The sequence below is a fragment of the Sorex araneus genome, chromosome 4 (genome assembly GCF_027595985.1).
Source record: "Sorex araneus isolate mSorAra2 chromosome 4, mSorAra2.pri, whole genome shotgun sequence".
NCBI lineage: Eukaryota > Metazoa > Chordata > Mammalia > Eulipotyphla > Soricidae > Sorex > Sorex araneus.
In genome coordinates, this window is record NC_073305.1 from 53,862,428 (window position 1) to 53,888,939 (window position 26,512).

The 26,512-nt window shown below is 35.6% G+C and overlaps 1 protein-coding gene across 29 annotated transcripts in view; it reads left to right on the forward strand.

The window, feature by feature from the left end:
- SLMAP (sarcolemma associated protein) overlaps nucleotides 1-26,512 on the forward strand; it is a 148,203-nt gene that overhangs the window by 95,535 nt on the left and 26,156 nt on the right. For 8 of the 29 annotated variants that reach the window (XM_055134425.1, XM_055134424.1, XM_055134439.1 and 5 more), the window contains exons 10-16: nucleotides 1,115-1,283; nucleotides 1,372-1,422; nucleotides 1,909-1,959; nucleotides 7,428-7,490; nucleotides 18,707-18,766; nucleotides 25,717-25,797; nucleotides 26,113-26,172. In XM_055134425.1, coding sequence (XP_054990400.1) covers nucleotides 1,115-1,283; nucleotides 1,372-1,422; nucleotides 1,909-1,959; nucleotides 7,428-7,490; nucleotides 18,707-18,766; nucleotides 25,717-25,797; nucleotides 26,113-26,172 — 535 coding nt within the window. The remainder of the gene's footprint in view (nucleotides 1-1,114; nucleotides 1,284-1,371; nucleotides 1,423-1,908; nucleotides 1,960-7,427; nucleotides 7,491-18,706; nucleotides 18,767-25,716; nucleotides 25,798-26,112; nucleotides 26,173-26,512) is intronic. The other 21 variants (XM_055134441.1, XM_055134442.1, XM_012934495.2 and 18 more) reach the window with 7 other exon arrangements.

Consider the following 26,512-nt stretch of genomic DNA (forward strand, 5'->3'; position numbering starts at 1 on the left):
GGGCCTGCAGCATCAGGCTTTGAAATCATGGCTTCATACTAAAAAAGCAGGTGCTTTTGCTACTCAGCCATCTCACTCCCTGCCCCCAACTAAAACTAGATATTTTAAAAGAAGAAAATAAAGTTATCCTCTACAATTACTATTGCTTCATTAGGTTGTAAGTTATTTCATTAGGTTGTAACTTATTCTGAAATTTTATGAGCCCAGCATGCTTCCACTGTGCACTCGGCTACCTAAAAGCATATACTAGTCATAGCTGAAGTTTTATGTTATTGGTTTTGTTTTTTGAGACACAGCTGACCAGGCTCAGGCTTACTCCTGGCTCTGTGCTCAGGGATCACTGCTGGGCTTGGGCATTTGTGATGCTGGGGATCGGAAATGGGTCCTGCCTTGTGCAAGGCAAGCACCCTACCTGCTATACTATCATTTCAGCTTTGTTATTCTGAAATTTAAATGAACTGTAGTTCACTAAAGGAATAAGTCAATAAACACTTTTCAATAACAACTTTTTAACAAGACCAGTCTTTATACAGGTTAGGTGCTGGGAGGGAAATGCGTTGGTGGTCAAAGTGTCTACGTTGAAAGCTTAAGGCTGTGGGTACAAACTCCAGTACTACCTGCATGTACAAGGCATGAACTGGCTATTGTTTTCAATTCTCAGCACTGCAAAGGATTTCTGGCTGCAGTGCTGCCAGGTGTGTGAGATTATGCAAGTAAAGGGCTTGCTGTTTGAGTATGTATGTGAGAACAATAGCAACCCCTAGTGCGCATTACATTAAAGCTAAATGTATGAGCAAGTAACTAGGCATGTGTTTGATCTCTGCTCATTGAAACATCAACAGAGGGAGAGGGAAGAACATGTGAAGTTGACATTTTGTACCTCTTTTAGACTATACTGAGCCTGCTTGCCTTGCATACTCATTTTTCTCTCCTGGGTACTATGGTTGGATGACCCAATGCAGATCACCTTGCATCATTTTGACATTCATAAATAGTTCTGCAGTATTGAGTATTTTCATTGGAAGTTTATTATTCATAAAACCAGGCTGGTTTTATGAATAAGGCCAGGTTTCATTGAGTAACTGAACTTTCTTTTCCTTTTTTTTTTAAACAGGTAGCAGAGGGAAAACAAGAGGAAATTCAGCAAAAGGGGCAAGCTGAGAAAAAAGAATTACAACATAAAATAGATGAAATGGAAGAGAAAGAGCAGGAGCTTCAGGCAAAAATTGAAGCTTTGCAAGCAGATAATGACTTCACCAATGAACGGCTAACCGCTTTACAAGGTAAGTGAACTTATCCAGGAATTGATTTGATCTCATTTTTTTTTCTTTTTATCTGTGAAATATCTTTTTCTTGGACTTTTATTTACAGTACGGTTAGAACATCTTCAGGAGAAAACTCTTAAAGAATGCAGCAGCTTAGGTAGGTATCACCAAATTTCTTGTTTTTAAAGCTGAATTTTATTATTAAATACTTGGCATTTACAATTTTATGTGGGTGCTTATTCTTTACAACAGATGTTTATGTATTATGGTATTTAGCATAAAATACATAAATCCAGAAAATTTTCTTTAAATATATACTTGATTGCCACTAGTGGGCACCATTGTTTAGTTCTTGGAACGAATGAAATTTCTGCATCTAGACAGCCTACTGGAGACCATTGACATAAGAAATTCTATACATGAACAGCAGGATCCTTTTTCTTTTGAGGTTTACTGGAATGCTACTGTATACTTATGGTTTTTTCTCTGACTTGATAGACAATGGCAAGTTGAACCTTTTGTGTAAAAAATAAGTTAAGAATTTTAGTGAAATTAGGAATATAAAATACCATGGTTACACTTGAGACCATTTTTGGAGTAACACTTTCTTTGTTCAGGCAATGATACACTGTCTTAATCCTAGGGATACAAGTTGATGACTTCTTACCTAAAATAAATGGGAGCACAGAAAAAGGTAGTGTAAAATCTTAAATATTTTTCTTTCATAATTCCCTTTTACTGTTTAAGAAGTACAGAAAGGGTTTTAAGTGTTTGGAATGGAAATCATACAGTCCATAGACCATTGAATTCTTTTTTAAAGACCACTGACTTCTCTTTTAAAATAAATTTCCTATGTTTTGCAACTCTTAATTCTATGATTGATGGTTAGGTATCCCTTGTTATATGAAAACTATAATCAAATAATAAGAAAGTAATAAGTTTAACTTTAGCATTGGCTTCTTGTTTGCCCACTTCATTTTTCAAAGAATTTAGTTCTGGGGCCCCCAGATGATTATTTAAGTGGCTTAAAGTACATGTCTAACTGGCATGAGACTACAGTTCAAAGTCTGATTTGAATCTGCATGAGCCAAGGTAATTTGCACAGCTCACACATCTGCTGTTTTGGATCTCTAGTGAGAATGGCCTGAAAGATGAATCAATAGTTTAAAAAGTACAGTGGGACGAGTGTGAGACCTGGTACCGTGATACATCCTCAATTGATCCCCACAGCCCCCACTGTTTGTGATCCCCAGTAAGGAGTGTATATCAGGGGGGCAGACTATGTGCCATTTTCTTTCATCAGGTGTTACTTCATGGGTAAAATTGATTCCCATATTTAATGTTTATACCCTGTCCCTTCCCATCAAGAATTTATTCAGTAGCCCTCGGAGCCATCGAATGTATCTCAGAAACTTCTTTGTCTGTCTGTTTTATCAGTTAGAGAAAATGGAGTCAGTCATTTCTGTCATCTGAAAAATCATTTATGATTCTGTGAAACGATGACCCTTTTTCTGGATATCTTGGATTATCTCTTCCCTAAAATATGTATTCACTATTATTTTTCCTACTGCTATATCTGATACTTTTTTGTTGTTTTGTTTTGGAGCCACACCCAGCAATACTCAGGGGTTACTCCTGGGCTCTGCATTCAGGAATCACTCCTGGCAATGCTCAGGGGACCATGTGTGATGCTGGGGATTGAACATTCAAAGCAAGTGCCTTACCCCTGTACTATCTCTCTGGCCCTGTATCTGATATTTTAATCCAATGACTTCTGTATTCCTTCAATTGAACGATCCCTATTCCTTCATCTCCCATCCAACATTACTATATAATATGTATACACACAAACACACATACATATAAACACATGCACACAAATATAAGTGCCAACTATATGCCAGATCCTGCATTAGATTCTTGGGAGTCCAAATAAACAAAACTTTTTTTGGTGTTTATCAAATTGTATGCCTTTCACCTCAGTTTTCTCAGTTTTTAAACCAAACTTAGTGGAAGATGTCAAGGTTGAAAACCAGAACTTCGTTGTAACAATTTTTTCTCCCACACATCAGGGGATATTTTTATAGTCTTGGGGCAACAAAAAACTGACAATGTTAGAAAGAGCTCTTTTGTTTGGTTTGTTTAGGTTTGCTTTTAAATGAAGACTGGCAAACTAGACTTGGGTAATCATGTATATTTGTGTTGCAAAGTAAAGACGTAACAATGCATATTCTAAAGTTTTAAAGCTTTCCCTAATCACTTTTTTGTTTGATAAGATACATTGACATTTTGAAACTGATTTGATTAAGTTTCAGTTTGAGAAATTTTAAAGGTGTAGTTTATATTCATTGCACCAAAATTATGATTTTAGCAAGCATATAAAATGACTTAATCATCTTCTCATAAAAACCTTTCATCATTAAATGAATGTACATTTTCTATTGTCATTTTTCTGTCTTCCTTTTCCTGAAATGTACACTTTTTTCTTATTGATTGAGCATATTCTTATTAATAGTATGTTAACTGAAGCATGGAATATTCTGTTCTTTCAGTTAAGAGTGAAATGTTAAAAACAATCAATTAGTAATATACATTGAATTAGTTCTATATAATGAACCATCCATTACTGTTTAGAATTGTCAAGTGAGTACTTAAATTATTTTGCTAATTTCAGTTGTTTTAAGTAAAAACAGACAATTCCTTGATTTAAGACTAAAGATATTTTGGGTACTTGAAAGTTTTATTTGCTCTAAAATATGTTTTTCATGTATTAATTGATATATTTGTATTTTTATTGGCAATAAATAGGGTGAGAGGGACTGACAGAAAATATTTAAAGAAACTGAGTAGAAATATATAAAAGCTTCATTACACCAAATTCTGGAATAAATTTTGAAATAAGGTGAATTTGAGTCATTTGTGATAGTTTTTTTAAATTAAGTATTCTAAGGTTATAAATGCCTGTAGCCACAGTGTGCTATCATATAAAATTTAAATAAAACTAGTGGTGAGAGAGCCAAGTACAGTTGTAAAAGACTACTTAAAAATGTCTAAAGATTATAATAAGATTATTAGTATTAATAATACTTCCCAAGTAAATCTCATTTTTGAAATTACTTAAATCTCAAGTAGCTGCTATAAACATACTTTGCCTTGTAAATTTTTTACTGTTATCCAATAAGCATAGTATGACTATATCTTGGAGGGACAAAAAACCACTGTCTTCTAGAAATATTATGAAGCAATACATATTATTAAAAATTTTTAGTTGCCATGTCAAAATTGTAAAGTGAGGGTTAGAGAAAGAACTCAAAAGACTAGTGTGTATCTTTGTATGAGGGAGGCCCAGGCTCAAGTCCCAGCACCTCATGGTCGGTCCCCTGAGTACTGCCCAGTGCAAACCCTGAGCAAGGTTTTGGGACTAGCCCCTGAACACCTCACATGTGGCCAAGAAAATAACCTCTCTACCCCAAAAAAGTAAATAGATAAAATTCTAGTATTTTAATAGTATACTTAAATCTGTTATATCTAAAATAATTTTAATATCAGTCTATAGAATATTATAATATTTCACGCTCCTTTTTTCCTTACTAAATCTTTTTTAAATCACTGTATATTTTATACTTATTGCACATCTCAATTTAGACTATCCACTTTTTAAGGGCTTAGTAGCTACACCCACACGTCAGAGCCTGGGAAGCTACCCATGGTGTATTCAGTATGCCAAAAACAGTAACAAGTCTCACAACGGAGACATTACTAGTGCCCGCTCGAGCAAATCGATGAACAACAGGACGACAATGCTACAGTGCTACAGTGCTGCAGTAGCTACACCATAGAAGTGACCATTACATTCAATTGCATAGGTATAGAAAATAAAAATCTACAGAAAGAAATCTAAATATGTTTTATTTAATATGTTTCTTTGGGGAAGTGATAGGTATGTAGTTGGGTAGGTGGGTCTCTTTATATTCATCTTTTATTGATTCTAAACTAGTATAGTAAATAATAAAGAGTTCAGATATTAAAATCAGAATAGATAAGTGGGTATCTTGGTGCTTGCTAAATGTTGGTGGGACATTCTGAATTAATAATCACTGTCACTGTCATCCCGTTGCTCATTGATTTGTTTGAGCGGGAACCAGTAAAGTCTCCATTGTGAGACGATGTTTTTGGCATATCGAATATGCCACGGGTAGCTTGCTGGGCTCTCTGAGGGGGCAGATGGAACCTGGGTCGGCTTTGTGCAAAGCAAACACCCTACCGCCGTGCTATTGCTCCAGCCCCTGAATTAATAAATGTCATCTAAAGTCCTATGATGTTCGAAATTTTGTTTCATATCAATTCTATGAGGTTCTTAGGTAAATACTTGATTTCAAATGAGTTTTTATATTTAACAGTAATATCATATAGTTTGAGTTCTGATGTTTTATGGTTTTGGACTTGGAAATTTCACACCTGGCAATGCTCAAGGTGATTCCCGGTTCAGTGCTCAGGGGTCACTCCTGGTGATGATTAAAGGACCATATAAAATTTCAACATCAAACTGGGTCCTCCTGCATGTGCAGCATATGTTCAGTATGTGTTATTTCTCTGTCCCCTGCTTTGAGTTCTGAAAATATCATAGCTTAGAAAGGATATATGTAAAACAAAATACTTTTTTCTTGCCAGTTAGTATTGAATTTGGATATCTTGACTCCAATTAGAAATTCCTATTTAATTTTAAAATTTTAAATTTATGTTGTAGTTAAATTTTTGTCGGGATATATTGTATCACTTTGTAATATTCTAACTATGCGATGAATTTGTTTTTCCAAAATATGAATGTTATCACTCTTTCCCCTTGAGTTTTTGTATAAACTGGTGCAGACAATAGACCGGGTACATACAGCATGTAAAGGAAAATGAAAGATTTTGAGTATGAAAGTACAGAAGCCTATCAGTGAGGGCATCCAGAAAGGTCAATGAGTGAGGACAGTAGTTCTACCGACCTTTCAAGCAAAGTTGAGATGAGAAGAGTGAGGTGGGTTGAGATGAAGAAAACACTCTCCAAGTCAGAGTGAGCTAACCCAAATCCATTCTGAAATGTTTTAGTGCTTTCAGTCCTTTCAGAGAGCTGTGTTAGAATTGGTTTGGTTTTGTGGGCTATACATTTGGTTCTCACGGACTACTTCTCCTCTGGGTCAAGGTCACTCCTATTTGTGCAAGGAAACCCTGTGATACTGGGTGTTCAGGGTGCAAAGCATCCACTCCAGCCCTTTGAGCTATTCCCCAGCCTCTAGAATATATTATTATTAATACTTGAGCTTGCAAAATTTAGTCATCTTGAAAGCTACATATATATACACACACACACATACATACACACACATGTAACGTGTGTGTGTGTAAACTTGAGGAGGGAGAGGGTGTTATGCATATTCAGGCTTTAACTCTAATTCAAAGTTTATCATAAGTAAAGAGTGAAATTTTGCTAAACTATTGTTAGAGTTTTATTCTCTTTGTTTTTGGAAAAATACAAAACAAAACATGTGAGCCAACCAGAACCATTACCAAGCTCTTATTCTAAAATATGTAGTCATTGCTTTTAATTATGTGGGCAGAGATAAGTAATGTAAAGTACAGACTAGTGCCTACAACACAGTACTTTTTGAAATGAAAGTGCAAGCATTTTAAAGAAACATCCAATAGTGTAATTTTAAGATATTTTATGGTACTAAAGTATTTACTTTTGCCTCCTGAGATGAATAGCTTTGAAAAGGTATTATTAGAGAGCAGCCATTTGAAAATTAATTCCATAGGAATAAATGTATATAAATTTTAAGTTATTTATAGGTACTTCTTAAGCTCTTACAGAAAAAAGTATATTTTGAAAGTGAAGAAATATTTTTAAAGCAATAAAAGCCTTTGATTTTCTTGAGCTCTTTGGATAGAAACTGCACCTTTAAAAACTAATCATTTAGGGTATAAATTAATGATTATGTAGTTTTAATTTTGAGTCCTATAACTTTAACACAAAATTATGCTTGTTAATATTAAAATATATTAGATTTTGTTATTTTTATTCAGAATTAGTCATGGTAATACATTTCCCTACCTATGCTGTTGGTTTTCCAAAACAGCAACAAACTATATCCTTAAAGGTGTTTCTTTCTTTATTAGAGCACTTGCTTTCAAAGAGTGGAGGGGACTGCACTTTTATCCATCAGTTCATAGAATGCCAGAGTGAGTACAGAGTATTTTTCACATTGATTTCAATGAAGACAGGCTAAAATAAAGTTGAAAGAGGGAAAATAAAGAGCTCCTTGTTGATAGTCAAAGTACAGAAAGGTCATCTTCCAACAGTGGTGTGCATTTCACGTTGTTTCTGTATCTCTCTTTTGAGAAATTTTGTTGCATTTCCCTTCACAAATGAAAGTGAACATTTCTTTATTGCCCACCAAAAAATATTTTGTGTTTATTAATTAAAAAAAATCGTTTTTTGAGCAGGAAACAAAATAAAAAGTCAGTTTTTCCATGTGGATATTTAAGTGGTAATAATATTAGCATATTATTATTTGCACTTCATTAAGTTTCTTAAGTGATAAAGTAAAGCTACTTTACTTTTTTTTGTTTTTGTTGTTGTTGTTCCTGCTTTAATAACTGAACCCAGGTCTTCATACAACTATGGCAAATGCTCTACCTATCTATGAGCAGCATCTCTGGCCTTGTAATTTGGTTTTGAGGTGATTTAGATCTCTCCTGAATTCTGAGCAGAAGTGCCATGACTCCCCCTTACTTGAAAACCACATAACTCTGTGTCTATAATAGTCACAAGGTGTGACACTGTCATGGTCTTATCAGTGACAGTGATGGCTATGTGTGGAAATGGTTTATTGAAGAGATCTATGCCTTTCTTACTATTCAAAAACTTTATAGAGCATTTTCTTCCCCTGCTCTCTTCCTCTCTTTTTTTTTTTTTTGAAAAAAACTTTTTTCCTCAAAGTTTTTTTTAGTGCTCAGGAATTTATTTTGTGGATATGCATTTATATGTGCTACCCCAGTGTAATCCACAATCTCAGAAGCATTAGAGATTGTAAGAGTCATACTTGGTGTCTATAGCAAACAAAAACACAGAAAATAAAATTTTGTATTCCTTAGAAATGCTGTTAGGAAATTTGGGATTTTATTTTTAGAAAATTTCTGTTTCTGTCCATTTTAAGAATTCTGATGGTTTAATATAAGCTTAGTAATACTTTGAGGCAAATTATGTAGTAAATATATATTTTTTGTCCTGAAATGACTTTTTTTATAAACATAAGTTTAATATATCTTTGCTATCTTCTGATTATTAGATCTCACAATTATAAGAAATTTTCACAGGTATTTGTTGCAAAATAATTGGTGCCCACTGGAACCAACTTAATGTAGAATATATAATGTAAAATATAAATTTATAAGAAAGATTTTTTATTGAATGTGATCAATTTTTATTATTTTTATTCTGAACTTTGGGGATTTATATTTTTGAGCTCAAAGAAATAAACACAGAACTTCAAGAAACTCTTTTACCAAGTTATAATTTGTAAAAATAATTTCTAATGCTATAAAATATATGAAATATTTATCTGAAATTCCTTGTACTTTCTTTAATCTTTTTTTGCAGTGCTGGGGATTGAACCTGGATCTGCATTGTACTACTAAACCACATTCTGGCCCTTAGTTTTGCTTTCTTGTTTTTTATGGTTTTTATTTTTAAAGTTTGACACCGTGATTTACAAACCATTACTAGTAGGATTTTGTACCTGAGCTATTTCAGAAAATGTTAGGATGTATTTTGCTTTTATTTTTTATTATATGTGCAGCATAAACTTACTTTATTTTTTAAAAATTAGAAAACTATTAATTCACTTCCATAGATACTTTTTGTCTCATTAGTATTTTGACAAAATTCATAAGATAATAATTTAGGGGACTGGAATGATAGCACAGTGGGTAGGGCATTTGCCTTGCACTCGGCCAACCCGGGTTCGATTCCCAGCATCCCATATGGTCCCCTGAGCACTGCCAGGGGTAAGTCCTGAGAGCAGAGCCAGGAGTGACCCCTGTGCATCGCCAGGTGTGACATAAAAAGCTAAAAAAAGAAAAAAGATAATAATTTGGTTGTCAGCTCTCCATTTGCAGTTTTGAGGAAATTTAATTAGGAGGACCATATTTCAGTTTGTTTTCCTTTCTGTTGTAAAGCAGATTGTATCTCTTAATTCTTTTAGGAAAAAACTTAAAATTCTTTTCTTTTTTATGACTCTTTGTTTTAGTCCTTTTAACTTTTTTTTTTTAAACTAGAACGTATAATACTGTCAATCACACTTTTCATGCAGACAATAAAATTAGCTATTGAGGGGCCAGAGAGTTAATACAGCAGGTAGGGCACTTGCCTTGTAGCAGTTGACCCTGGCTCAATCTGCAGCACCCAGGGCAACCCTCTGAGCCCTGCCAGTAATGATCCATGAGAGTCAAGTCAGGAGTAAGCTCTGAGCACTACTGGGTGTGGCAAAAAAAAAAAAAAAAGATTGGATGTTGAGAAAATTTCAGTATAATCTTTTGTATAATTAGAACCATGAAGAAGATTTCTTTATAGTATGAAAATATACCATAAGAATCTGCAGTTAACAAGACTTACCAAAAAATTGCTCTAGCAATACTTTCCTCATCAGAGATTCAGGCATGGAGTCTGATTTCAGCAAAACTTAACATTCCGTGTTCCTTGCAAGGTTTACCTTATAAATTTACAACACACCATGTAAACTTGTGAGACTTTGTGTTCTACTAAAGATACTTTCTGAATTGTTAGTTCTAGATCTGTAAATCAGTTTCATGCATATTTCATAAACTCTATCACCTAATTATATGTTCATTGGAAAGATGAAGTTTTTGTTGGTTTTTTGGGGAGAGTTACCCACCCAGTGATGCTTAAGGGTTACTCCCGCCTCTGCAATCAGAAATTAACTACTGGTGGTATTCAGGGAACCATGTGAAAAGCCAGGGATTGAACCCAGGTCGTTTGCATGCAAGGCAAGCACCCTACCTACTCCTACTATTACTCTACCCCCTGAAAAGATAAAGTTTTAAAGTTGAAGGAAGCCAGCTGTCATGTGGTGGGAATAGTTAGATGAGGATAGCCTTCTCTAGACTCTTGTCTGCCTCTTTGATTTCTCTTGCTACTGTTTGTCCAGATAGGGGCAGAGGCATCACTCTAAGTCCTAGAGGAACTTTCCTCTGAGGCCTCTTTGTAGAGCTGAAAAGTTCCCTCTCCCAGTACATCTCTCTCTTTCTCCAGTTAATTAGTGTCCTGAAATAGAGCATTTTGCTGTTTGTATTATAAATAACCTAAATCCGTGCATCCTGTGAGTGGTTTGTTTTTAATTTTTTTTGGGGGGGGTGCAGTAGGAGGGCACACCTGGCAATGCCCAGGAGTTTCTGTACTTAGGGGTTACTCCTGAGTAAGTGCTTGGGGGACCATATGGGATGCTGGGGATTGAACCCAGGTCAGCCACCTACCCATACTACACCTGTGTCGTGTCGCTCTGGCTTCAAGACAGTGGTTTTAATTATTAGGCAAACTTTTAATTATCTCATTATTTTATGTCTTATTGCTCCCTAAAATGCAGAGAAAAAAAATTATTGAGCTAGAGAGTTAGCGCTAAGGGCTGAGACATGCTTTGCACATATGAAGCCTGGGTTCAATCCCTAGCTCCATGTGGTTGCCCAAGCACTACCTGGAGCAACCCTTAGTACTCCAAAGTGTGGCCCCCAAGACACACACACAAAAAAAGATCTCTTTCTGCTTCTCACTCCCGTTTAAAAGTTACAGCCACTCTCTGTGTATGCCTCTTTTATTCCCTCCTCCTTTCTCCTAGGGCTTTGCTCTCATAAAAATTTCCTTATTTGGACTAATACATTGAATCAGTGTTGTTCTTGTAACTGTTTACTTTCACCATTCTTAGAAACTTGTCTCTCTGAGCAATCTCAAAATCTTACATGTTCTGCCTGAAACAGACTTTTTTTTCTGTTTTTATTTTTAAAATTTTAACATTCTCAAAGTTTGTTTTTGACAGAGAATAGAAAACACCTGATGTGGTGTATATCCACATTATAGGAAAGCTTGAATTTAAACTAGATGTTGTTAATTTTTTTTATTTTTGTTTTGGGAGCACACCCAGCAATGCTCTGCACTCAGTTATCACTTGTGGTGGTGCTAGGGGGACCATATGGGATACTGGGAATCTGGGTCAGCTACAAGTAAGGCTAGCACCCTACTCATTGTATTATTACTCCTGCCCCTGTTACAATACTCTTTGGGGAGTGACACACATGGGTTTTGGCTTTCTAGGGTTCACACAGTGCTTTGGGGACCATATGGGATGCTGGGGATTGAACCTGAGTTAGTTGCATGCAAGGCAAGTACCTGACCTGCTCTACTATCTCTCCACCCCTAGTATTGTTAATTTTAGCTTGAGGGCAGATAATCTTAAATTCATGCTAATCGTGTTTTGGTATATAGATCTATCCTCTTCTTAAAAAATCCATTTCTACAAAGCAGGGAAAGGAACAGTATCCAGTGAAAACAAACCCTTAGATCTTGACTTCATAACTGAAGGTGATAAGAGGAGGGGCTTGGGATGGGGAAGAGAGGAAGAGCTATACTAGTAGTGACATAAGGACAGACAGGAAGTGGTGAGGGTCTCTGGCACTAGGATGGTGGTAGATGTGCAATAACTTTGTACAACAAAAACATAAGCAGTACCACTACTATAACCATGTATGTCAATTACATTTAAAAGATTAATAAACAGGGTAAGTAGACATAGAAAAAGTCTTAATAAGGCTATGTTAAGTAATATATACATATATATGCACGTATACATATATATGTGTATATTTAAATATATATACATACATATGGTTCAATGTGAAATCCCAAGATTGTGGAGTTGGTGAGGGTGCCAGGGACCACCAGGGCCACACCTGGCAATGCTCAGGAGGCCATGTAGTTCCAGGGATCAGACCTTAACCCCTGTACTATCTCCCTGGTTCCCCCAATTGTATTTATTTTCAAAAGAACACCACCAGTGCGGTCCAAAAACACAAATTTCAGTAGTGATAATAGCATTGGTTATTTTTTAGCAATAGATTATTGTTCAGAACTTTTTATATGTGCTTTATCTTTAATTTTTTTAGAGTGAAGAAAATATTCAGATAATTTTTCCAAGTTTGATCCCTTTGAAAATAGATACCCATTCATTTAGCAAATATGTTTAAAGCAGTCACGATGTATATACCAGGCAGTATTTTAGCTGTTGAAGATATAGAAATGATCAGAATTAAGAAAGCTTTGCCTTCTGGAGTTTATATTATTTTGAGGAGACAACTAATAAATTTGTTATTTATTAGGGAGTAATGAGTGCATGCAGGTGGCCTACCCTCTGTAATTACCTCTCCAGTTCCAGTAAACCTGTGACTAAATATGGTAAACAATCCATTTATAATAAAAGATGATAAAGGGGCCGGAGCGATAGCACAGCGGGTAGGGCGTTTGCCTTGCACGCGGCCGACACGGGTTCGATCCCCGGCATCCCATATGGTCCCCCAAGCACCGCCAGGAGTAGTTCCTGAGTGCAAAGCCAGGAGTAACCCCTGAGCATCGCTGGGTGTGACCCAAAAAGCAAAAAAAAAAATAAATAAATAAAAGATGATAAAGACATGTGCTCACAAGAACAAAGAAAATGGGAGTGGAAACTATAGTAGATTAGTTTGCACATTAATGGATATGCACAAAATTTTGGAATATGTAAAACATTTTAAAAGGGTAAAAGATTTGGGTTTCTATTCTATTATTTTTAAGGTCCTGCAAAGAGGGTAGGCTGAGGATGACAGAAGAACTTTTCAAAAAACAAATTAAAATTGTGACCAATGTATCAAAGGTACAGTAGCACCCAGGCAAGGCAGGTGTGCCTGGTGAGGCTAAATACAAGACAGACTTGGAATAATTTGATACTCTTACTTTAACCACACAAATGTATGTCTTCTCACCAAAAAAAAGAACAGAGGATTGCTCTTTGGCGAGTAAAAGGAACTGTTCAGAGAGGACTGACAGTAGAGTGTCAGCGTCGTCCTAATAAGATCTGGACAAAATAAATGAAAGTCAGAATCATTTTTGCATTGGAGGAGGGTGAAGTGAATCAAACCTAATGCTCAGGGTCTATTCCTGATTCTCTGCTCAGGCTCAGGGGACCCTTTATGATGCCAGGAATTTGAATCAGTCACAACTGACACAGCCACATGTACTCTCTTTGGCCTGAAGTCAGAATTATACTGTCAAAAAGTATAATAAACCAGGATGCTGGTCCCTGTGGTTGATACTCCCCCAAAAGGAGTTTAGAGATTTTACTCCAGGGATCAGACCACAAGAATACTGAGATTTGAAAGTCTTCCTGCAAACTCCCACCATATACTACCTTGTAGGTAGCACACCCTGCTTATGTACTCAGAATCATACCATCTTTTTAATACATCACCCTTGAAGATTAAGAGGCAGTTAAGATCACATACTATTGAGGAAATTGTCTGTTGAGAAAGATAAAAACAAATAAAGAGCACATAGAAAATGTATCTTTTTGGAAATAGAAGATAGATTTTTAAGAAATGAAAGAAGCATAAATAAATGTTTTTTAAAAACTCTCCAGATATTGAAAACAGTTTTTTTGTTTTTAGACCAGACCCGGTACTGATCAGGGCTTATTCCTGGCTCTGCACTCAGGGGTCACTCTAGGGAGATTCAGGGGCGATATAGAATGCCAGATTTTGAACCCAGTCATCCACGTGCAAGGCAAGCATCCTACCTGCTGTACTCCCACTCCAGTCCTCAAAACAGTTTTGAGAATAAAAGATGGGGAACACAGAACTCCCTGACTTTTTACAATAAAAACTATAGTAATCAAAACAATGTGGTACTGGAATAAAAACAATTTCTCAGACCAATGAAATAGAATTAAGGAACCCAGAAGTAAACCATCCAGTGTGTGAACAGTTAATGTACAGCATCGGGCATAGTGTATAAAGTAGAGGGAGAAAAACCTCATCAACAAATAGTATTGGGAAACACTAATTAGCTGCAGACAAAAGAATGAAACTGGTCTACTGTCTGACCACTACTTTACACTGTATACAAAAATGAATTCAGTTGGAATTAAAACTTTGATATTTGGCCTGAATCCATAAAATACACCAAGGAAACGAAAGAACTCTTCATTGTGTTGCCAAAGGATTGTTTTTAATGATTTGACTCCCTTGGCAAAGAAAATAAAAGCACAGATAAATGGACTTTATCAAACTGTTTAGCTTCATTGTGAAAGAAGCTGTAGCTAAAATAGACATCCTACTTAATTGAAAGAAATATCAAATCATCTGATGAAAGGCTAATATCCAAAACACGTAGCACTAAAAAATATCAACAATAAAACAGAAAAAAGGGGGAAGGAGCTTAACAGTAGTTCTCCAAAGAAGACATACAGATGACCAACAGACATATATAGAGTGTTTAACTCTCAGAGTTTCATATAAACTATGAAAGCTTGTATTCGTGATTATTGATATGATTATTGATAATCATTAGTGATTATTAGAAAAACGTAAATTAGAATCACAGTGAGATACGATCTCACACCATTGAGAATGGCATGTATCAAAAACATGAAAACAGCCTGTACTGGTGGAGATGCTTTGAAAAGGAAGCATCACTCACTGTTGGTGGGAATGGAAAACTGGTCTAAACTCTATGAAAAACAATAAGAAAATTTCTCAGATATTTGAAAATAGAGCAAATATATGAGCCAGTATTCTTGGTATCTGTCTCAAGAACACACACACAAAAAAAACAACTTTACAAGATATAGATACTTCTATGTTCATTGTGCTGCAGTGAACATAGAAACTATGAAAGTTTGTATTTCTTTATAATTTGGAGGGAATTAGAGGGTATCATGTTAAATGCCCCGTAGTTAGAAGGGGAAAGGTAAATACCATATGGTCTTCACATGTGGAATATAAAGAGCCAAACAAGGCAGCAGTCAGGTGCCAGTGAAAGCAATCCATTAGACTTTGTCAACAGAACTGAACTTACCAGTATAAAGGGAGCGAGAAGAGAAGAAACCTAGAGATATTGATAGAAGAACTTGGGTGGCAAATATTATGCAATAACATTGTACAGTTAAGACATAAATATTAATACTTATATAAACCATATAACTGTGATTTTTTTAATGGGGGATGGTTTGGGCCACACTCAGTGGTGCTGGTCTAGGAGAGGTGGTGCCTGGGACTGAACCCAGACCTTCCCAACACAAAGCCCATGCTCCAGTCTATTGAGCCCCCTGCCCACCCCCAAAATTAAGCCCTTAAAAAGTATTAGCTGGGTTTTTTTTTAGGGCCCTGAGAGATAGTGCAGCAGGTAGGTCTCTTCCCTTGCAGGCATCTGAGCCAATTTCAGACCCCAGCATCCCATATAGTTACCCAAGCTCTGGTGGGAGTAATTCCTGAGTGCAGATCCAGGAGTGACCCCTGAGCATTGTTGGGAATGATACCCCTCTCCCCCTGACCTCAAAAAGTACTAACTTTTTCAGAAAAATAAGTTTTATGGATGAAACAAGCAAGATAAGGGTGCTACGTATTTTGTTTGTTTGTTTTTGTTTGGGGGTTATATCCAGCAGTGCACAGGGATCACTCTTGTCGATGCTTGAGGGACCATATGCAGTTACAGGATCAAAGCTGTGTTGGCTTCATGCGTAGTAACTTATTACACTATCTCTCCTGCCCCCTGGAAGTGAATTCCTTTTTTTTTTTTTTTTTTGGAGTGAGGGAGTAAACTCTTAATGAATTTAGAAGATTTCCTTTTGGGGTCATGAAATATTTTTAACAATGGAGGTGGTGGTTGCATACATTAAAAGACCGTACACTGGGCTGAAGAGATAGTACAGTGGGTAGAGCACTTGTCTTGCGGGTGGCCAACTTGGATTCCATCCCCAGCATCACATAGGGTCCCCTCTGCCAGGAATGATCCTTGAGCACAGCCAGAAGTAAGCCTTGCCAGGTGAGACGCATAACCCAAAAAACTAAGCAAAAAAGGAGAACACATACTGGGCCAGAAAGATAGTACAGTGGATTGGAAAGTTGCCTTGCATGTATTTAATCCTAGTTCCATCCCTGGCACCTATAGTGGTCTCGTGAGCACTTCCAAAGGTAAGCCCTGAGTAAAGTCAAATGGGGCAAAAAGTAAGTAAATGAAATAAACAAAATGCCACATGCTGAGTCATTAAATTTAAGAAAACCAGGGATAAAGAAAACATTTCTAAAATTATTTAGAGAGAAATACAGGACTTTATACTATATTGGTCATATTAAAATAAATTATAATTTAGCAACAAATTATGAAATCTTAATGGTTTAATAATTGTTACTGATGTCACATATCCATGGAGAACATGAACATTGGTTACTTAAGAAATCTAACAGTGGTTTTGGCACCTCAAGTTGCCTTCTCACCATAGGATCTATAGGGCAAGAGAATAGAAAGACTTCAGAAATTCTCTATCCTCATAAATAATTTGCCCTGGGTATAACCATATGGACCTTTCTCAGTGCTGAGGAGTTGAAATAATGCAGTTCTCTCAGATGCCCTGAAGTTTAGGACAAACCAGGTTTTATTGAGCATGAAAGTTTTTGCCATTCAAAGCAACAAATAGAAATCTAACTCAAACATGAAAGCTTGTAACTGTATCTCACAGTGATTCAATTAAAAACAAAAAGAGAAAAATCATTTTAAAAAAATCTAACTGCCTAAAAAAATGTATCTAGTCACATTAGACAAAAATGAAAGTAGAATACTATATTTTCAAAGGACCAAACATTTTTCCTTCTTTCTATTCATTTTCAAGAAATTGTCAAGAGTATTAGAGTAGACTGTATTAGATTATTCTGTAATATTTATATCTTATACTAATGTAAAACAAGGTAAGGAGACAAGAAAAGGAAGATTTAGAATATGGAGGAAATGTTAACACAAGATAAATCAGGCTCTACAGAAAAATTAAAAGTTTGGAGGAAGGATAAACAGATTGGAGGGACAGTTTTCCTGATGTTTGATAATATTGAAAGTTTGATTCTGTAAGAATGAGTTGTGCTTGAGATAGCTATACAAAAAAGCAAAATAAAATAATTATAAATTCAAGAAAATACTAAATGTTATATAAGAAGGGAAATATAATCACAGCGTATTTTTATGATCAGATATAAATAATACAATATACAGACAAATTATACAGACAAATAGTCTCATCAGGATGATACATCCATAAGAAACTGTTATTAAATACTGTGTATGGTGGAAAAATACATGATTTAGAAATATGAATGTATAAAGTATAACTTAAGATTTTTTGCTTCTTGGAACTTAACTATAAGAATGGGGTAGAGTAGCATCGAAGATGGGTAGAACAGCTTACATTCTGTATTTTGGAGACTAATTACCTTTTAATTTGTCTAAATCTGTACGTGACTTTTTTAAGATCAGGCAAACAGCACCATATGCAGCAAAGAGCTTATATGAAATGAAAATTATGAAAAGAGTCATGGATTTTGACAAATAGGAGGCTATAGTATCTTGGAGCAGATTCAGTGGTTAAGTGGTGTGTGTAGACCAAGATCAGTGAGTTGAAGGGCTCAAAGAATAGAGAAGTTATTTTACATATGGCAACATTATAAACTGAAGGAGATCATTAAATAAGGGGCATGCAGAATAGATAAATTAGCCCCCTAAATGAAATAAGGAATATAAATCAAATTTAAGTAAACTCCTAAAACCACTACACTATATAAGATAATCCCTCCGTCCACAAAAGAAAAAAATTTTAATTTCTTTTAATAATTACCTCTTCTAAAATGGCTCAGTTTACTGAAATATATAGGGATTTTTGCTGAATTTTACCAGTGGTGAAAAGTAAATTATTACATAATTATATTTTTATTTAAATAACATGCTGTCTGAGAATTTCTTTACTTCAGCTTACTGTGCTTGATTGAAAAAGAATTCCTTTACTTCAGCTTACTATGCTTGATTTGTTTCTTCTGAGTTTGTTTTTAAGTTTCGCTTTTTTAAAATAAGTTCATAGGTATAGAAAATAACAAGCAAATAAGTTATCCCCCTACCCCCCAGATTTCTGTATCAGCCCTACAGCTCTACTGTAGTTCAAGTTCTCTTAGTTCTTCTTCCAGGTTCAGGTTTTTCCAAGCCTAGTCATGGGAGTAATGTTATCATCTTTAAATTTGGTCATGGAATGTGTTACACTGCCCGGCTCGGGGAAATGCTACTTGGTTTGGGCTTGGATAGTAACGTTTATTTTCTTTGGCAGAGAAGCTGATCGCGGAGGGGCATCTAACCAAAGTGGTAGAAGAAACAAAGCTTTCAAAAGGTTTGTTTTCCGAGTTTCTGTGGGATATTTTCTGTGGGGTTTGACAGCTCGTTCGGATAATGAAGGTCAGTGTACATTGTCAAGGACATAGTTTTTAAACCATTACTGTATTTTTTATAGCTCACAGAATGATATCCAAGTAATAGTATTAGATGATACTATAAAATGTTTGGGAGTTCTGTTTTAAGAAGAATATGTTAATTGGAAAGTTTCTTTTTAATTTGGTTTATATGTATTTATATACTTAACATTAATACTTCACTTGGGCTTTGTTAGGTGACAAAGATTTATAATTTTCAGCTTTGATCTCAGAACTAATCAAACATAAAGTAATCAATCTCTTATGAAACAATAGTTGTAAAAAAGCTTGTAGTTTAACTTTGGGGGCTTGAACCTTTAATATTCCTTGTGATAGTTAATATTTTCTTAATTTTGCTTCTCAATTTTATTTTTTAAAATGTATGTAGAATCTGTATTTTGTAATGAATAGCCTTATAATTGTCTGAGGTAGTTTATTCTGTTCATTGTTTTCTGTTACAGTTATCACAGTTAGAGAAGAAAAGTGAATTTCAAAGCAGTATATTGTCAGTTTGCTTTTATACATTAGAACAATTGAGCCCCCAAAATTTAGTCATGTATACTCACTATTCTTCTTTCATCAAATATTGTCATAAAATTTAAAACTAGATTCACATTCATTTTTGATCAATTGTAGAAGTTTGGTTTACTCAATTTTAATACATTCTGTTTTATGAATGTAAGTGGATACATGTGGCGTTTTAAAATATTCAAAAGGAAAAAAAATATTCAAAAGGATAGTGTTATTTCAGATATCCGATAATATCCATTTTCAAATTTGCATGGGAAATGCCATATTTGGGGAAAGAATGCATAGAATATGAATCACCAATATTGTTCTGGCAAACAGGCATTGAGTTTCAGAACGGTGAACTATTTTTAGTACATATGGCAATTTATTCATCTTATTAAAGTGAGATGAGAACAGACTTTAAAATAGCTTTAACTTCACCACCTAAATACATATTTGGATTAGCTGGTTGAATAGTCAACACTTTGAAGTGGAAGTCGAGCCTTTTCTTTTTTTTAAAAAAAAGCACTTATTTAACTAATTAAAGAAAAGTATCTCGCTACCTTATTGCTTCTTTTTAATGCAGTCTGAATTAGAATGTATTTCTTTAAAATTTTATGCTGTCGGGGCCAGAGCGATAGCACAGCGAGTAGGGCATTTGCCTTACACATGGCAGATCCGGGTTCGATCCCTGGCACCCCATATGGTCCCCCAAGCACCGCCAGGAGTAATTCCTGAGTGCAGAGCCAGGAGCAACTCCTGAGCATCACTGGGTTTGACCCAAAAAGCTAAAAAAAAAAAAAAAATTTATGCTGTCATTACTAAAAAAATATTTGTGCAGTCTTAACTGATTTCCTTTTAAAACTTTGTTTAAAATATGTATTGAAAGCTTGTTTGAAGAGCATGCTTTTTATCCAGAATTTCCAATTCCAAGTTTTTCATCTTAGAAACAAATTTAACAAATGTGCAAGGGCAGTTTATTTCAGTGTTGTTTTAAAAGTGAAAAAGAGTGGTAGGAGAGAGAATTCGTGGTAGATCACGTGTACCTAGTATGTGTTGAGTTAGACCCCAGGACCTAACACCAAATGCCCCCTCTGCATACCTCCTGGCTCTGAGCACTGCCACATGTCACCCAAGTAAAATATAAGTGTTCAACAATAATTGCTATAATTATGAAATAAATTATAGCAAGCAAGTCATTCAGGTAAACAAAATATCATTTAAGAATGATAATACAGGGTCAGAGAGATGAAACCTTTACTTTACATGCAGCAAACCCTTCATTTCAGTTCTTGGCACCACGTGGTACCCAGCACTGGATGACTGTGGCCCCCAACCCCTTCAATAAAAGAATAACTTTTGCTTACAATGCAGTACATGTTTTATAAGCTCAGAAACTTTTCTCTCAATATTCATATACCAGTACTTTTCACTAACATACAGAGAGAGGCGCTGGAGCGTTAGCACAGTGGGTAGGGCATTTGCCTTGCATGCGCTGACCCAGGTTCGATTCCCACCATCCCATATGGTCCCCCAAGCACCGCCAGGAGTAATTCCTGAGTGCATGAGCCAGGAGTAACCACTGTGCATCACCAGATGTGACACAAAAAAGCAAAATAATGATAATAATAATGATAATAATAATAAAATAGCATACAGAGAGATATTCTAGACCTTATAATAATCTAGAATGGTTAAAATAAGTGATTTTTTTAATGCATTAACTCTTTCTCTAAAGATTTTTCTTTTGGGATTTGGCTAAATTACCATCTTACAGTTTTGTATTACCAGTTTTAAAATGTTTTCACTGATGACAGACATTATATATTTACAGTAGTTTGTGATGGAAGTAGAAAGAAAATAGATATGACAACTGAATTCAACTCTATTAACAAATCCATTAGCTAATGGATTCAATACAGCATTAATTTTATGCTCTCAATCAACTAATTTTTTTTTAGTTCTTTGATTTTTCAGTTTTCTCATTTGCTAAATGGAATTTGGAGTATTTATCTTTCAGTGTTTTGTTAGAATTTAAGAAAACATTCTTATGTATGCTTCACTGCCCATCAGAGATTATTTCTCTTGTCCTTGCTTGATATTTAGTCTTGCTTTCTTTGCAAGTAATGGTTCCAGTGATATAGGATGGGTTCTGTAGCCAATGTATTTATTTAGCCCATCATTGTGTTTGCATTAGGATACAATGAAAATAGATACCTCCTAAGCTCCTTACTTTGGGAACAGATTTGGTACTAATGCTGGTCACTACTCTTCTATTTCTTCCTATATGTTATTGGAATGTATCTTAGAATGCAAAGAAAATCAACCACTAATAATTTTTTTTTTTAAATACTAGAAAGTTGAGTTCTACTTCATAGGTAAAAAATACATGTTTTGGGAAAAAAGTCGTGCTTAGGGCCAGAGTGATAGTATTGCAGATAGGGTACTTGCCTCCATGCGGCAGACCTGGGGTCAATCCCTGGTATCCCATATGGTCCTTTGAGCACTACCAGGAGTAATTCCTGAGTGCAGAGCCAGGAGTAACCCCTGAGCATTGCTGGTATATTTCAAAACAAAGTTATACTTTACCATTTATGTACTGTATAGTTTTGGGACACAAAGATGAACCATAACCTGACATGCTAAAAATTTACCTTCTTGTTAAAATAAATTAATGCTTTCAGTCATCCTCTTCTTGGAGTAGGTATGTGTTGTTTTATATAGTAGATTTTAAAAGAACAGACAAAAACCTCTGCCTGTATAAAAACCCTCCATAAATCCTCAGGGAGCTATTAAGAGCAAACATTTAATTCCTTTGAACTTTTTTTTTTTATTTTGAAGACCAAATCAAATTTATCTAATTTTCATAGATAAACTTTTTTTTTTCTTTTTGGGTCACACCCGGCGATGCACAGGGGTTACTCCTGGCTCTGAACTCAGGAATTACTCCTGGCGGTGCTCAGGGGACCATATGGAATGCTGGGAATCAAACCAGGGTCAGCTGCGTGCAGCAAATGCCCTACCCACTGTGCTATCGCTCCAGCCCCTAAACATTTTTTTTTTAACCTGATTCTGTGCTGATGGATTGTCTGAGTTACCAGGGATTAAACCAGGGTTGGCTGCATTTAAGGAAAGAGCCTTACTCCTGTGTAGTCTCTCTGTCTTCCTTGGGCAATTTTAACTGGGCTTGTCCTCTAAATATGAATGTTCTATATGAAAGACCAGATATAGTACAGGGGGTCAAGGTGTTTACCTTGCATGTAGCTGAACCAGTTCAATCCCTGACATTATATATGGTCTCTTGAGCACTATCAGGAGTGATCCCTGAGCAAAGACCCAGACATAGCCCCTGAGAACCACCTAGTGTAGCACATTCCCCTCCTGAATAAATAAAATGTAAAAGTTGTTTTTAAGGCAGAATAATACTTTTGAAAATACTTTCTTCTTTTTTTTTTTTTTTTTTTGCTTTTTGGGTCACACCTGGCGATGCTCAGGGGTTACTCCTGGCTCTGCACTCAGGAATTACCCCTGGCCGTGCTCAGGGGACCATGTGGGATGCTGGGATTTGAACCCGGGTCGGCCGCGTGCAAGGCAAACGCCCTACCCGCTGTGCTATCTCTCCAGCCCCCAAAAAAAAATACTTTCTTCTTGATTTAACTCATTATCTTGATTGATAAAACTGCCAAGAATATTAAAATCAAAAGAATCAACGTTTCTGTTTTCCTTCTTGTTCCCCCAATGTTTCATGTTCTATCTATATACAGATTAGATTCATTAGACTGTAACTTTGTGACCAAAACTAGAACATTCAAAATGAATGCTCATTGGTCACAGATTGGATTCCCATGGGCCTCCACAGTCAGTGATTTCACTTGTAATCAAAGTTCCCTATCTCCTGGCGTTGGCCTTCAACTCCAACAGCAGTAAGCAAACAGCCAGAGTTGCTTGTAATTCATCATTGATTTTTGAAAACCCAAGTATTTCCTTATAACTTCCCATAAGAAGTTATATTTTAAGATTTTTATAAATATTTTGGCAATAATGGTATTAGATGTTGGGTTTAAAAACTGAAATAGCTTTTTAGTGTTGATGATAAGCTGTATACTCACTATACCTTTTTTAACTGTATAGTTGCAAGAACTTAGAAAACAGCTGTCTAGGGCCAGAGATGTGACTTAGTGGTAGAATACATGAATTGCATATTCAAGGCCCTGGTTTGATCCTTGGTACTGCAGATTGACTACATGATCCTGTGTACCTCCTGGAGTAGTCCTGCTGTTACTCTACAGCATCTAAAATAAAGAAAGAGCTATGGGCTGAAGAGATAGATAATACAGAGGTTAAAGTACTTCCCTTGCATGCCAGTGACCCTGGTTCAATCCCTGGCACCACATATAGTTAGTTCCCTTAGCACTGCTTGTAGTGATCCTTGAGCACAGAATCAGGAGTAAGCCCTGAGCACCATCAGATGTGGCCCCAAAACAAAAACAAATAATAAATGTCAGTTGTCTCTACTTCCAGAATAATCATTTTTCTCTTTTGTAAATCCTCCTAAACATTAGCAAAAATTCGTTGTTAAATGTGTATCTATTTTCCATCTAAATAGGGTGTAATATTCAGACTAACTGTTCTTTTAACATATAACAATGTTAAGTATAGGGCCAGAGCAGTAATTCAGAGGATTGGGATGTTTGCTTGGCATGTGCAAAGCTCCAGGTTTGATTCCCCAGTACCTCATTGCCCCCTGAGTACTGCCACCTGTGACTTGCAGCCCTGCATACCAGGCCCTGAACCATCAGCCCCCACTGCTACACAGGGACTGTCGCCAACATGGCTCCCAGGAGCCCTGAGTATTGCCAAGGATGTCTCACTCCCACAAAAAACTATATATCTTGAATGTTTTTTTTATTACATAATGAACAATACTGCAGAGTATCCATCTATATAGTATAGTGAATTCATATTTTGAGGAAATAATATATAGCAATTTATACATACAGAGACAATGGTAAAAATTTTGAAATGATTAATAAAAAACATTTAGCACAGATAAGAACAGTAAAGAAGCAGTATGTTGGAGAGATGAAAAGTTCCTTAAATGAGGCCTAAGCTGTATCCAATGGAATGAATAATCCAAATAGAGAAGGACCATCAGGGTTAGGAAGAACATTGATGTTAGCAGACAGCCTCATGTAAAGGGGATGGCTTAACTGAAAACAAAGCTTATATGGACATTAGTGCAGATACCAGGTTATGACTAAATTCTGGGCAGAGAGCAGTGCTGTTGGGTTATGGTGAGTGAAATAACCATCTCTATAAATGCTATAGTAATGCCGTAGCAAATACAGCGGTCTTTTTCAAAATGAATAACAGCCTCCACCCCCTTCAAGGAGTGCTGGCATGATCTAGGGGGCCAGTAGTAACCTCGGGCACAAGGGAGGTGCTTTCTGTTCGTTTTAATAAGATTTCCAGAGGAGTCTTTTGAAAAGAATTGGTCACATAAAATTAAGAACCTCTGGTTGTACATAGTTGTACCAGTTCAGAGACCAGTGCAGTACCAGTCCAGGACCAAATTAATTGCCAGTTATCTTTTGTAAATTGTTGAACTTGTAGTTGAGATTTTTGAGATCTGTTCCATGAAAACTAGATCAAGGATCCATTGGTTTAGGCATCATACCACTTACAAATAATTTCAAATTTAAAAAAATAATAAAGTTAGAGTTTGGAGCCAGAGATGGCTCAACAGGTTCATGTTTGGTCCTAGCACTCATGGTTCCTCAAACACTGCTGGAAGTAATTCCCAACACCATTGGGTATTACCCAAATCAAACCAAAATCCCCAAACCAGAAGGAAAATCAAAAGTAAAACCTTTTCTCAATGTGGTTCAGGTAGTTATATTCTTTTAAATGTTATTTTTATAGCATGGTTTTATTGAGAGTATTAATATAAATATTATGAAGGCTAAATAGTATTTTTATATAATAGAGCCATTTGCTTTCATCATCTTCATACAGTGTCCACATTGTCCTGGGAATTTTGCTATATTTGTTTCAGTTCTCTGAATATTTTAGCAAAGCTTGCTTCATTTTTGTTTCCAGTTGGCAAGTGGACAGCCTTGAACAAAAGCCCCAGCCCTCTGCACAGCAGACATGAGCCACATTATAATTTAATATGAGCTACGTGTAATAACAACCAGCATTCCATTTTGGACTAGAGTGGTGAAGAAGTAAGAGATTCAGTGACCTCAGTTAATTTTAAAAGTAATTTGCATACCAGTAGATTTAGAACACTCATAGCCTGAAGCAGTTTTTTTCAAATGTAAGCTATTATAATGATTCTACTTTTACTTTTTCTTTATAGAAAACCAGGCAAAAGCAAAGGAATCTGACTTATCAGATACTCTGAGTCCAAGCAAGGAAAAAAGTAGCGACGATACTACAGGTATGTTTTCCTCTAATTTTTACAAATCTGCAGATGTTAATGTTATGGATTGAGCTACTGAAGTATGCAGGCTAATGTGGGTGGAGATTTCAGTTTGTGTGGGGCAGAAAGCAATGCTTCTGTTTAATAATAACTCACTTCCATAAATCTTTGCTATGTTGTTTAGCTATTTTCACCTATTGAAACGCAGTAGGTGAATAAATTATTTTATAATAATTCATATAAAGCAATATGAACTATTCAATTATTTATTTAGATCTCAGTAGCCTTCTGATAAATCTGAGTATTTTTTGTAATTATTTTTCCTCCTTGAAGACGCCCAAATGGATGAGCAAGACCTAAACGAACCCCTTGCTAAAGTGGCCCTATTGAAAGGTACTGTTAATATATTCTGTGACATTTTAAATCAAAGTCTCAAATTCACGACCAAAATAATTTTTATATGTTGTGTGACAGTTTAAATTTTAGTCAAAAATATTAAGATAGTTTTTTAAAAAGTAGAACTTGAAAATTTAAATGTTGGTGTTTCAAATAAAAATATTTAAATTATAAAATAATTTGGATCAATTAAGATTATCAAGGGAAAAGCAGTAATGGTATGTGATGCAGTTGTGGGCTTTTCTCTGCATATTTATTCTGTGTGAAACTTATGATCTCTTTTAACATAAACTTTAAAAAGATTAAAATAATTTCTTAAAAAAACGTCCTATTTGCT